Raw genomic sequence first — 14,416 nt, 5'->3', positions numbered from 1 at the left:
TTCTTTTAAGGCCTCTCTCCCTTGATCTAGGATGCTCAGGAACATGGATACGTATTGGCACTTACTCTGTGAGGGTAGCAATGTTTCCAGTAGAAAACATGGCTGAATCTTCCCCTCCAACTGGACTCTATATTAGTCTGCTATTCTCTTGATTATCTGTTAGTACATCGTGATGTTGTCCGGAGGCAAAGGCCTCGACGGGTATGCATCTATTCTCTTTTCGGGGTATTTGGCATTGTGGTTCTGCCATTGCATCTAGAGACTCTCCAATCCTTCGGTTTCCTAAAACAGGCCTTGAGACTATGGGTCCTCGTAGACTATCTTGTATTAAACTTCGTCCTGAAGCTTTGGAGTCATTGGATGCTCCAATTCTACCAGGCTGTTCTCATTTTGTATATGTTCCATCACCGGTTTTGTAGGGATGTGGAAACCTCCTTTTTCTGAAGAATCGCAACCATTTCTGCCTTGGGGCATCTTTTCTTATGCTTGATCGTGTGTTCTTCAGCATCACGCTAATCTCTATATCAGCGTTGAGGTCACGGTTGCCCCTTTCTTAGTTTTCTCTCGAGTTCAGTCATCCTACGACGCCGGCACCTTTTGTGAGGTTCATCTGCCTGCGGTGTCCTTGGTGTGGGATCCAGGGGCTCTTTCAAAATAGGCTTGCCTTCGATTGGCAAGAACTTTAGCGCCTAAGGCAGGCTTTGGGGCTCCAGACTCCGATGTTTGACATTTTGTTTTGGGCCCTGCTTCTTTAATGCTACCTGCGGCCGCTTTTCTTTGTATTTTCTGTCTCCCCACTCAACGTCGATGATTTCCTTTTCGACACCCAAGCCCTCTCCCTTGGCTGCTTTGGTGATGCTTTCCTCCTCCTAACTAGAGAATCTGAGGTCTCTCAGCAACTGAGTTACCTTTTGTCCCTGCATGACGTAGCGTCCCTGCCTTTGCCTAGCTCTCAGTGTTTTGGGCTTGAACTCTGCACAAGCTATGCAGTTCTCAGTGTTCTGATATTGCGGTACACAAAGACTGCACAACTGATGATTGTCTCTCTGGGAAGAACTGTGGTACACTCCGGGCAGAAGCTGACGTGTATTCTCCATGCCAGTAGGAGCATGGGGCATTCTCCGGACTTCTTTCACCAGTTATCTTCATACTCCACTTACTTCTCTGCTGAAAAAACACTGAATTTTCCCCCCGAGCCCGACCTTTTTCCGATTGCTGTATCAATGCTTTACCATGAACCAGAACTTTACAAGTATGGTCAGTAGGCCTCTATTCAAGTGACAGATGAAAAGAGCTGGTCAAAACTATAGATTCACAAAACAAGGTGTGCTGCCAACACCGCTCTACGTGCTAAATCCATGACAGTGAATGGAGGTGCACCCCTACACGTCCAAGTCCTCACTCATGTCACAGGTCCGGCCTTGGCTTCAGCACACACACTAGATTAGTGTGAGGCTAGGGACAAAATCAAAAACCGTGATACTAGATATACTAGATACATACAATTTGGACACTCAGGACAACGGAACATGACTGCAGACTATGTATGGGAAGTTCGATCCCAACGGAGGTGGCATCAAATGGAGGTCAACCGAGGAGGAGGTTGGTTTGTTGCTTAGGTCACATAATGCTGTGAGGGAGGTGGACCCACCTCAGTGTAGTAACAACTAGGATAAGGAAGGGTTGAACAGGCAAGAGGGACTGATTTGGCTGAACATGGTTCTGAGAAAAAAAACATTTCAAAAGACAAAATATTGCCTCAAATTCCCATATTTTCTTTACATAATTATTTTAAAAGCATGGCAATGTAAATTTTTAAACGGTGCTTCAGATACACATATTTTATTGTATATAGAAAAATAAATAGCAAGATGGAGAATCATTTTATCAAATTAAGAGGCGGGTTCTATTAATGTTTACAGTTTGTGCAGATTCTCCAGGACTGGGAACTGGTTTACGAGTAGAAGACTAGAAGGAGGCACTATGAAGTGTACGATAAAAAGGACCCAACACCATTGGAAAAAACAGCCAAACTGGATATAATTTGCAGAACTAGGTCTCATTTTTCCTTTGGCAAGCTGCACTCCGTTCACCAGGATAGCGGAGGAATGCACTTCACTCCCTTCACTTAACGACTACAGCCCACCATATTTAGAAATCTCCACTTGCCCTGCGGGACGTGTGTATCTGTAGGCTCCTCAGAAGGCTCAGAAGCTCTCCCATGCAGACGCCATGTTCAATGCACCTGCACAGCAACGTTTTTTGTTTTTCAAAAACAAACTTCCAAAAAGGGAGTTTTTTTTTTTTTAGAACAAAAATGTCACTCCCACTCTGGAGGAAACTGACTCACTTGGAGTTTTCTCCCAGTGAGTAGCGGTCATTTATCTTATTTCCTTTTTCTGGACCACCAGTCTTTCCCTGGCGGTCTGAAAAATGAAAAAAGTATGCTGCACCATCTACACTGAATACTGCAGATGGTTTGGCGTACTGTGACCAATTACCTACTGTCAGTCAGGCTGTTGGTAAAGGGTTTACACTGGTGGAGCCTGCAGAGGGACTGCTGGTGCTAACATGATGGCTTGCCCACGTTTAAATCGATCAGTAGATTGATGGACAGGGTACTCCTCCACATTTGAGACAGAGTATCCTGCCTGCCAAACTCTAATTAGGGCCCATAGTCTTTAACGGAGTCCAAGTTTTTATATTTATTTTTTATTTTACTGTATTTGTAGAGGCTACAATCAACCCTAATGGGAAGTACCAGTGCTGGATCAAAGTATAACATGGCACCTTACTCAAAGAAAACACTATAGAGGAAACAGCCAAGTTTCCGGTCTCTTACACAAAGTAAGGTCTGGTGTGAGGCGGAGATCAAGAGACAGAGAATTCCAATGGGTGGCTGCTAAATAGTTCTGCAACTCCCAGTATGGTAAGGAAATAACCTGAAAAGCAAGTATACACTAGTGTTTTTGTAAAGAGGAAGATAAAGACCAGGGCAGAGTGACCTCATCTTTCTAGAACAGCTCACATTAACAAAATGTATTCTTAATATCGAAATTGAGATGAACTTGATCTGTATGAATCGAATGAGGCCGTGGGAAAACAACAGCTAGACATGTCTTCTGATTCAGAAGTGAGTGTGACACCACCTTGGGGAGGACAAAAAGTACTATCCTAGCTAACTCAAGCTGGCATCCTTGTTTCTTCCCTGTATAATAAACGACAAGGACAGTATGACTTCTGAGATCTTCTGCGTCTCTTGGTTCACCATGTCTTAATTCATCACATATAGCTGGTGCACTTCTTCCTCTTTTTAATTCTCCCAATAAGTATTTTAAAGGGCCTTCAGTGTAGTGTATTGTGCTATAGGCAAGAGTCCTCCATACCAGGATGTGTCTGGGGTAACCATATCGGCTGTTGCCTGGAGATGGCACATGACTGTTTGAGGCAAGCAAGTCCTTTAACAACCAGTCGACCAGGTATGGGAAGACTGATATTCCCAATCCTCTCAGACGGACAGCAACCACAACCATCCTTTTTGTGAAGACCCGTGGGGCATTGGTCAGGCCAAAGAGAAGTATGGAAAAATGAAAGTGCTCTTGGACTACCTGAAAGCACAGGTAGGTTCTGTGGGATTGCAGGATAGGAATGTTAACATAGGCATTATAGAAATCCAATGCCATCACCCAGCTGCCTGGATCCAGGACAGACAGAACTGGGGCTAAAGTGAGCATCTTGAACTCGTCCTTATTGAGGAAGAAGTTCAGAGGGCGTAAGTCAAAAATAGGGTGAAGTCCTATGTCCTTTTTCAGTACCAAAAATTAACGGAAGTTACATCAGTCCTGATATGCGACAAAGGTACATTTTTTTATAGCTGCTTTCTCTAAGAGACTGTGAACTTCTAGCCTGAGAATGGACGAGTGGTGCTGCAGAAGCTGCTGTGGTGTAGGGGGAATGTCTGGAGGGGTGGATAGGAAGGGCAGGTCATTATCACATCTTTCAATTTGAAGAACCCATCTGCCCGAAGTGTTACCACCCGCGGATGTAATAACTTCTCCAACCAGGCGACAACTGCACCGCTGAGGATAACTTTTTTTGCAGTGGTGGCAAGGACGGTGTGGATTGGGGAAGATTGGTTAGTTCATTGCCTTCTACCACGAAAGGACTAGGTGGTCTGTTGTTGCAGAGGTAAAGTCAGTTGTGGTTTCTGCTCCATCTATCTTCCGAAGCCTCAAAAGGGGTGATACCACTGGGGAAACTGCTCAACAGGTGGTGCAAGGCCGAGAAAGCGTGCTGTTGCTTGCATTAAAGCGCTCCGATGACAAGTCTGCCTTGTATTCAAAGAGACAAATGTCAATAAATGACATGTCCACGACAGTCTGTTGGACATCACTGGAGAAGCCTGTGGATCTTATCCAAGCATGGGGCAGAAACACCATGCTTGTACCAACTGCCCTACCCAAACGGTCGACATTGTCCTTGCCAGACCCAATGATGTATTTTGCTGCATCCTGCCCATTTTATATTATCTGCTACTGACTGACTCGGAGGTCATCAGGGACTGTGGCCAAGATATCACTCATCATGTCCCACAACATGTGCGCGTAATGGCGATAGAGGTGTCATACACTTGTGATTAGTCATCGCATTGTAGTCTTTACGTGGTTTTAAGTTTGAGAATCTATATGGTAGCAGAAGCATGTCAGAACCCGAATGGGGTTGTGGAATAGGTCGAGGTCAGCGTGACTTTGATCAAGTTAGCGTTGGACTCTCTTTTAAGTCCCTCCAGCCTCAGTGGTACTGCTGCCAGCACTGACGCATGGGGAACCAGCACTGACGCATGGGGAACCTGTGCAGTATTCGGCACTGGAGAGGATGCAGCAAGCGTCAATCCTTTGAGTCAGGGCAGACCCCTGAGCAGGGTAGAGGCAACATCAGGATGGGGTCTGTCAGGGGTAACCCGACTGGAGGCCTCCTCATGTCTATGGGGCCCAAAGGAAGACCAGTGGGTTCCAGAAGGGTACCAACAATCCGCAACATTGCCTCTTTGAAGGCTTAAATCTGCTGAGGTGTCACCAATGGACCCAGGAACTCAAGCTTTGATCTGAACTTGTGAGAGGACCGATTCAGAGGTTGGCGCCCGAAATCGGGAGGTACTGTGTTATCTGTGTGGCAGCTTCAGGTGAGAGTGGATCGAAGAAGGGAATCCATGTTTGAATGTCTTGTGTTTCTTTTTTTGGAATTACCTGAAGGCTTGGAGTGGGATGATGAATGTTCTCGGGAACAGCCTCAGAATCAAGAACGCCTCTGGGTCCTCAACTTGGATTGGGCCTTCTAAGTCTTCTTACAGTGTCAGCGATGTAAAGTTTGGACTTGATGTCCTGAATGGGCTTCGGATTCATCCGAGCACATTTGTTGCACAAAATGAGTCATACGAGAAACAGAGACACTAGAGACAGTCCTCAAGTGAGTCAGTCATTGATCTATACAGAGTTTGAACCCCGTCAATTTAGGAGGACATATCTTGTGCTCACTGGAAAAAGTTTGGTACATTTTATGTTAGTGGCGGACAATAAGGGAATGAGCTCCGGATCCAAGCTGGAAAGTGCAGGAAGAAAGGAACTGGCATCAATGCACAGAGGTAGCGGTTATATTGTGACCACAACGTTCCCAAGATATATACGATCCACATAATCTCTAAGAACCTCAAAGAACCACAATTCAGACTAATACTACCCACAGTGAGATCTATCCATGAACCGGTGGGAAAGTATCTGGATCAATACTGGCAGCCGAGAGAACAATTGGGACAGTCTTATTTAATGGACACCACCCAGGAGGACGATTTTTCACAAGGGAGAAGGCGGTTGACTCCTCCTCTCTGGGCTTGGGTCAATATCTCCAATATATTAAAATCTCAGCTACAGAGCAAGAGATATGGCCATCCTTCAAGGCTGGCTATAACACTGGTGGCGTCCTGTGCGACAATGTTTGTTGGCGCCCCCCCCCCCCAATGACCACCTCTGCCATGTATTCCCTCACTAGCACCCTTTAACAGTGGCCCTCAAGTCTACATAACCACTGTCTCTCAGATTCATTTAGTTTTATAGCACCACTCATACCAGTGTGAGGTATCAGTGCACTTTCACATCACACACATTGCACACAGCCAATCATGTGTGTACATCAGTGTATACGAAACGTTACATCAGACAGGACTACAAGGTGTAGTGTAAGAGTCACATGTCCTTGATACTGGTAGGCAATATATAGTTCTCTTTAATAATAAGAATTGTTTTCTACCCAAATGAACCCTTTTGGCAAGATTAGGATAATGAAAGACTCGGCAAAAACATATAGCTGTAACATAAACCTCGCAGTTTGCATGCAGCTCTTTGATGACAGTTAATAGCTCTTTGTTAGGATTTTGACTTATAAATGACAAGTAACAAAAGGAGCTCTCTTACAGAGGCAGTAACCCACTGACCCATTTACATTATATGCAATTCATCTGCATGGTACACGTCCTTATCAGCAGTTATTTTAACCCTCTGTGCTACCTTAGGACGAGTCAAAACTATCAATAGACAAACCGCCAGTCTCTTTTGAGGAAGAGCATTAATCATAGGAGTTATATTGACATTTTAATTGCTGCCTGAAAATTGTTGGAGGTCAGGAACACAGCAGCTGTTGCTTATAAAATGATAATATAAATGCAAAAATGACACCCCCACCCCAAGTCGGCAACCGATGCATTGGCACCAGACGCGCAACGCCCATTGGGCTCAAAGGGGTTCAGCCTCCCGTTGTGTGTGTCAGCCCAGCTGAGACAGCTTCCCGGACACACGCACAGCCGCACCCGAGTACTTCACAGGTCTTTAGAAAAACCATTTACACGCTATTGAGGCTTTGTTTTTTTTGTAAACAAACTTTATTCATGTTTCCATTTCAAACATATATGACATTCTCCTTTTCTTGTGTATAGAACATGCAGGTGTGCAACATTACAACTCCTTTAGGATATAACATGTCACATTCATGCTCCGTGCTAGGTCGTCCACCTCTTCATCTCCTTCTTTGCGGGTATTATTGCCCACCGAATGCAGTAGTCGTACCCATTTCTAACCTTTGTTACAGTCCTGGAGGGCCGGTTCATCCTACCCCAGGATTATGCTTACTCTAACTTCACCGCTCCCCATTGCCAGACCACTAAGAACAAACATGCTATTGAGGCTTTGTTGTGTTTTCACCCCTTCTTAGAGCCCCTCCATCTCCACTTTACATATTGCTGGAAGAATTAGCCCCCCCGAAGATTTTATTAGGCCCCCCCCCGAAATTTAGCACTAGTTGCGCCTCTGGTTGTCACCGATCGCACCACCCTAGAGACGGCCCTGCCGTCCTTCTCCGATGAACCGCCTCAGTCCAGTGCATTTATCAAGCTACTCGAAATGGCCCATGTTGGGCCCGGCCTCATGGCGTGGTCCTACCCCTCCCGCACCTCCACCCAGCATCGGGCAGCCCTTTTGCCCGACACTGCACGCCCCAACACCGCAGGTCCGGCCACCATCCCGGACCCCCACTACCGACCTGGCTCCATCATGGGCCCCTCACGACCTAAGCACGAGGCCGCGCCCGACTCCATCTTGGGCCCACCACGTCACGTCCACGTGGCCTCGGCCCCGGCCCAGGCCCCAGCGAAGCCCAGACATCGAGGCACCAAGATCCACCCAGGTGGTCGAGTGGCCACTCGACAGATCCCGGAGAAAAGGGAGTTTCGATGGCCCTCCAGCCGTCCCCGGACGCCTAGTATTGATCACCCTCCGGCCTCCCTGGGCGCTGGCTCCACCCCCCTGCTGGGTGTCTGGACACCATCATCCCGGCTCCTCTGACCCCAGGCGCGAGGGTCCGGACATCAAAGGACTCCAGTCCTATATCTGGGCCAGCCCCGGAGTAGGACGTCAGTTGTATCCTGGACTGGAAGCCCTGCTGACACTGTCACGGCCGACACCAGAAGAACTCATTGCCTGTAACCTGAAGAGACCCTGAGAGCCTGCTGGCGCTGCCGCGGCCCACCTTTGCTGTACCATCTTAAGAGCCTGCTGGCGCTGCCGCGGCTGAACCATCTTGAGAGCCTGCTGGCGCTGCCGCGGCTGAACCATCTTGAGAGCCTACTGGCGCTGCCGCGGCTGAACCATCTTGAGAGCCTGCTGGCGCTGCCGCGGCTGAACCATCTTGAGAGCCTGCTGGCGCTGCCGCGGCCTCCTCTCCGTTAAGACCACCTGTCGAGTCCTGCTGGCGCTGCCGCGGCTCGACCTCTCGGAACCCCCGGCTCGAGGATTGAGAGCTGTGCGCAGGGTATCCCTTCCTGCATCCGTACCGAGACTGTCCCGCTACCCTGTCCCTTTTACGAGACTCTACAGATCCCTCGATCTGCCTGTATATACCGCTGAGACCCAGCAACCTTTATTCTTGATAAAGCCTAAGAACTTAACCTCTTGTGTGGTGTCCGTTTGTAGTGTTGTGGTCACCCTGCTGTACGATCCTAGGAGAGGACCCTCACCCAGGAGGCCTCTCGATAACGCTCTGCTACTTCTCGACGGAGGGGTGGACCTAGGGGTGGTCAGTCAGACCTCTTCTGCCTCCCCCAGGATCGCCTTTCTAACAGCCCAGAAGCGTTGACTTGTTTCCCACTTATATAAAGCTCTCCGGGATGACTTACCATTGGAGGTGTTTCCAGTTCAGACGAAGTGGGAGACCATTGTAGGGGAACCACTGTCAGCGAAAAACTGGTTGAAGGTCCATGAGGGGGTAAAGACAATCAGCTCCAATGCACAGTTTAAACTTGTACACCACAAGTTTATACACCAGACATACCTTACTCCACAAGTTCTTAATGGTATATATGGCTCATGTCCGGCAAGTTGCCCGTGCTGTGGTTCTCCGGTGGCCAACTTTTCCCTTGTGATGTGGTCCTGCCAGTCCCCGTCCTCATACAGGTGTGAACTGCTACAAAACCTAAATAGGGCCTTGGAATGGGATGTGCAGGTGGTGGTCAGTCAAATATTGTTGGGCCTGCTCCCCTCCCCTCCAAAGATGAAACTGGGCAGGAGATTTGTTCTCCTTGGGCTCGTACTGGCAAAGAGAAGTATAGCGATAGCATGGCTTAGTCTGACACCTCCCACGTACGCAGCATGGTCGAAAGATGTTTCTGAATGGGCAGTTGCCGAAGAGGTATGGATGAGACTTGTTCGTAGAGATTATAAACTGGAGGATCATGTACATGCTTGTCCTGCTATGCCGACTGACTTGAGAAAGCCACAGGGGTTGGACACATTTGGTGACGATGCTCTGTAGCATGGTGGCCATTTATGTATTGGAGAGCAGAGAGATGCGCTCGGGGGAGGCCCGAGATGTAGGCCGTTATGCCATGGATAGTAGAAGCCTGTTTTTTGTGACTATGTTGAGTGCACTATAGTGGCTTAGTACAAATGCAAATGGGAGTTGATGAGGGGATTAATTTTGATGTATATTGGATTCATTGCAGTATGGTTTCTCTTAATGTTACTGTTTTCAAGCTTTGCTTGAACAAATACCGATCTCTGTATACGACTATGTTGGGTTTACCTAGGCCCCTACACAACCATGGGAGACAAAATGACACGATATTTAAGGCGAGATTCTTGAATGGTACTGTCTATGTGATATCCCTTTAAAGTATTAACGTTTATTTAAAAAATTAACGGAGAATAACATGCATGTTGGTGAATTTTTTACACTCAGGTAGTTCAGTGACGGCACAGGAAATGACAAGGGTTGGTTTGAAAATAAACCATCGCCTTTTGAATCTGCTTTAGTCCAATGTCTTGGCTTGGATAGTGTGTAGTTAAATGCGATTTGGAGAAGTGGATAATAGGTACTATTACAGAGGGTTCAAGTGAACTAAATATCACTGTATCATTGCAGATGGTTACTGGGAAGGTATAGAAATGAATGTGTGGCAAATTTCTTGGAAGTTACAAGTATATTCAATTCAGGGTAATTTACCATTACTAATGGGTTTTTGTAAGTTTAAAGTATGTAACATAATAGGCTGTATTAGTCATGGGAAAGAATGAGGACATACATATGTGATTAAATGATTCCCCACATTGCTTTCTTTTTGTTTGACAGGACATCTCCTGATGAAGGAGCAATTGGAGTCCAAAATACATTGTGGACACAGGTCACAGCTCAATAAATTAATCTGAATATTTTGAATTTGAATATGGAATGACAAACACATGACTTAAACAACAATAAGTTGGGAGAAATGATTACTCCTCAATGTGGCAGGATATAATCATGATAAAATATTAATAATAGAGGATTAAAAGCGAGGTCCGGTGGGTCACTAAACAGACGGTGCCATTGAGGGCACACAGTCCTGGAATGGATATGTGTTTGAGCACTGATGATCTAGAACACTCATCTTCCTACCATGCTTGCTGACGAAAGATAAAGTGCATTGGTTTGCCTGGTTTTGTTATATGTGGCACACACACACTACAAAGTGAGAGAGCAGATAAGTAAGTCAAATTTGGATTGAGGACAGTAGTTGGGTTCAGTATCAAAGTTTCAAAATATTCTTTCCTCTTTAAACACTGCTAAAGATGAGTGTAGAACTTTAAACAGTAGTTAGGAGACAGAGAGGTGTGAAGAGGACAAGCCAGCAAATTCACAGAATGAGCTGTGCTTCGGCTCTAACAGCCAAATCAGGAGCCAAGACTTAGAAAGATTTGAAATGTAACAAGTGACATGTAAACAAAAAAATATGATAAACACCCGTTCCTTTCCATCAACCCATCCATTTGTGTATGTATTTGCAACTTTACAGAGCACAATACAGACTCGCCTTCCCCCTCGGCTTGCAGATGTCTTCAGATCTCTCACCTGGACAGCTCCTCCCAGCATAGCTGCCACGAGCCCCATGGACATGCTGAGAGTCTGTGCCTCCACTGTGCCATTTGGATCTTGTGCCAGGCTGCTGCACGCCCGCTGCAGTGTTGCTGACACAAAGTCCACCACCTGAATAGACAAACAGATTTCAGATGCAGCAGCAGGTTTACACTTGCATTATCCCCTGAAACAAAAAGATTACCCTTTGAAAAACATCATTTATGTAACTAAATGTTCTATTTTAGAAATCAGGCAATGATTTTTCATAGTATGTAAATATAATATACATACTGTCCTAGTGTGAGTGTGGGGCTTCCAACATACACGCCAGATCCATCATAGATTTGCAGGATCTCCACGTTAACATAAATTTACACATAATTACTATAAACAGAATTCATTTGCATACTCAGTGGTTATCCTGAAAATCTAGGATGGATTCAGCTCTTCTGGATCAATGTTGAACACCCCTAGTGGCGGGGATACCATGGCACAGTGTACACCTTTGTGAACGCAGCATGAAAGATAGCCTTTCCACCCACACGACACATGGCTAACAACTTTTCACTGGAACACTCCAACCGTAATTTACTGTTTTCAGGACAAATCTGTTGAATTATGCTATTTTCCAATTTATTATTTTAAAAACATACTGCAGCAGTGTATGTTTTTTCTTTTAGTGTAAGACATGATAAACCCAATTGAAACCCAAAAAACTGAAAAAACAAAAAATTGGAAACATTTAAAAAGTAAACAAGCTATTGTGTTATGCTAGGAGAATGAGGTGGATGGGGATAGATTTACGACCAGCAAAACTCCTTAGGATGAGGAGATGGGTAGTTCCTAGCTAAGATTAATGTCAGGATTTGGGTAAGGGGCGCATAGCAGGCTAGGATACAGGTTAGGTTAATGGTGCGGCATAGGGATGGTGTGACAGTAGGGGATGAGGGCCAGGAAAAGAGGAAGGCTTGGGTAGGTTACGGGAAAGATCTTAAGCCAGGGTAAGAACAATATTAAGCCTAGGTTTACTGCTATGCTTGCTTAGGGCAGGGTTAAGGGGGCCTCACAAACTGAGTTGGGAAAGAAAAGTAGTTATGATTAAGATCAGATGGCAAACTTTACTGTTTTAATTGAGGTTAGAATAGAAATGTGTAAATAAGCAGAAAACAAATAGTCATTGTTTTCTTACTTGTTGAATTTTCCAACTGAAATGTAGATTTTCTCACAAAAATGACCCTATAACTTTCGACCTGGATTAACATGGGCTCCACTTTTCGCCCACTTGCAGTGTCCACTTTGGGTGGGCTGTCCCGGGAGTTAAGTTTGGCACTAGTGCTTCCAAAATAGCTGTGCAACTTCCATTTTATGAACCCTTCACCAAAACGACGTAGCACGCGGCACGTCACCCAGCCTCGGGCGCGCTCCATGGAACTAAGTTAAGACCGCGCGACGCTGCAGCGCAGACCCTGGCCTCTGCGTTCCCGTCATGCATGCCTCCGCCTCTCCCGTCATGCCTCAGCTCTCGTAGTAAATCTGCGGTTCTGCTGCTAGGCCGCAGATAAACATTCCCATAGAAGCCCCCCTGCCTCCCCCCTCATTTTGAGATAAGTGCTTTCTTTCCCCGGCCTGTATATTACGTTTCAAGATGAGCCCTTAATTATAAGTAGTAGTTGAAAGACAAAGCTTACTGTACGGGGGCCCAGGCTCCACGGGCCGGTCACAGTCATTGCACCCCCCCTCCGCCGAGATTAAAGAAGGGCTTTCACCTTGGGTGGTTACATGAGAACTAGGCCCGCTCCGCTGCCCAGGGAGCCCCTCTGGGGAAAACTCACCGAACACATCCGCCCCCGACCCCACCGCGTCTCCTCCCCCTCAAAGAGCGGAGCAGAGAGCGTGTTTATTAGAGGAGAAGAGATAAGTGCTTGAGACAAGGAAGTTTTAATCCAACAATGAAAACAATACAAGAAAAGGGTTTGTGCAGTTTTATCCTTAAAAAATTACAATATTTTAATCCAGCTGCGAATTTACCGCCAGAGCTCTTTCCCAGCGATATCTCCCTAGCCCTAATGTGTGGGAAGAAAGCGTGGAATCCATGTTTGAACTGGGCTCCCACATAAACAAGGCCCTCATAACGCTGTATATTGCACTCATAAGTGCTTAGACCTCTTCCTAACCTGTGAGCACTCAACAGATCCGCGGCTGCGCAGTGTTTAGATGCACACCTTAAAATGCTGCGTTCACACTGACATACGGGACACAAGTGCCCTCCACTATTACACATTACACTGTTCGGACGAAAATCGAACTTCATAAGTACCAATTTAGCACCTGAATGCCAGAATCAGTTTTGCAAAAGGGCCTGCTTTACGCTGCACTTTCTTTTAGTAACTTTTGATTCGTTTAAGCTAGAAACATTAGGTTTTGATTACATCTAAAAATTATGCAGCAGATGGTGGAATATAATGCAGGTGCAGTAAATGCACAATTATTCGCAAAACACCACAGCAAAGACTCACCTAAGTTCTCTGGCTCTGATTTCATACACTGAAGGACCAAACCACTGATGCCACCAAAGCTTTTGTGAAGTCCTAGTCTAAGACCTGGTGTATCACCTCTTTCGCACCGAGTTCCGGGCTAAACTTAAAGATCAATGTGACAATCTAACTTAACGAGAAAGGGGGCTCTGGAATGGAGGGGTGAAGCATGAGGAACCTAAAGAAATGGAAGGGTGGACCAAGATGGTGAATAGTAGAACCCTGCCATCCTGCTCAGACCACACAAGGAGTTCTAGCATCAGGCAGTCAACGTCTCGGGTTCTGTCTTGCACCAAATGTTTGCTTAGGGTGCTATAGGGTCAAGGTGCTTGAGTTCACCCCGGCCATCACCTACTTGTGCCACGTCCGTAAAGATGGTGTCTGAGATCTTTTCACATAGCACTGCGACCAGCTGTAGTACCAACAGCTTCTTCTCCTGCGTGCTCATGCTCTGCTGGTGGTGCCGCTCCAGTTCCAGGAGGCTCTCAGATTCCGGGCACTCCAGACCCTTGGAGTTGTCTTCCACCACTACTTGCGGCAAATCCTAGAAGAGAAAAGAATTTACACAGAATTGTGAGCACTTAATGAGGATGAGTACTAGCACACAGGGCTACTCTTAGACCCACATGGAACCCTGCAAGGCAGAGGAGTGTGAGTGGAGTAAGTGAATAGATTCATATAGCAACAGGTCAAACAGCACACTGTCTCAAGGCGATATCCGATAGTAAAGGACTAGAGAGAGTCCAGCTAATGTAACAAGGATTGGAAAATCCAATAGGTGTCGCCTATTCGAGAGCTATTGGCTTTGCCAATGTCTTTTAGCCATGTTGTACAGCAGCATGACTGTTGTTCAGCATGGTTAAAAGTTAGTGGTGTAGAGTAGAGTGGCACAGAACAGAATGGCGCAGAAGAGAGTGGCGTGGAGTGGTGTACAGTGGAGTGGCACA

At 46.3% G+C, this 14,416-nt stretch overlaps 1 protein-coding gene across 3 annotated transcripts in view; it reads right to left on the bottom strand.

Annotated features, from left to right (window-relative positions):
• Nucleotides 1–14,416, bottom strand: part of TANGO6 (transport and golgi organization 6 homolog) — a 591,842-nt gene that overhangs the window by 303,815 nt on the left and 273,611 nt on the right. For all 3 annotated transcript variants that reach the window (XM_078668284.1, XM_078668285.1, XM_078668287.1), the window contains 2 exons: nt 13,825–14,013; nt 10,930–11,064 (listed from right to left, as the gene is read on the bottom strand). In XM_078668284.1, coding sequence (XP_078524410.1) covers nt 10,930–11,064; nt 13,825–14,013 — 324 coding nt within the window. The remainder of the gene's footprint in view (nt 1–10,929; nt 11,065–13,824; nt 14,014–14,416) is intronic.

The sequence above is a fragment of the Lissotriton helveticus genome, chromosome 12 (assembly GCF_964261635.1).
Source record: "Lissotriton helveticus chromosome 12, aLisHel1.1, whole genome shotgun sequence".
Lineage (NCBI taxonomy): Eukaryota > Metazoa > Chordata > Amphibia > Caudata > Salamandridae > Lissotriton > Lissotriton helveticus.
This window is presented reverse-complemented; position numbering and strand designations above follow the sequence as displayed.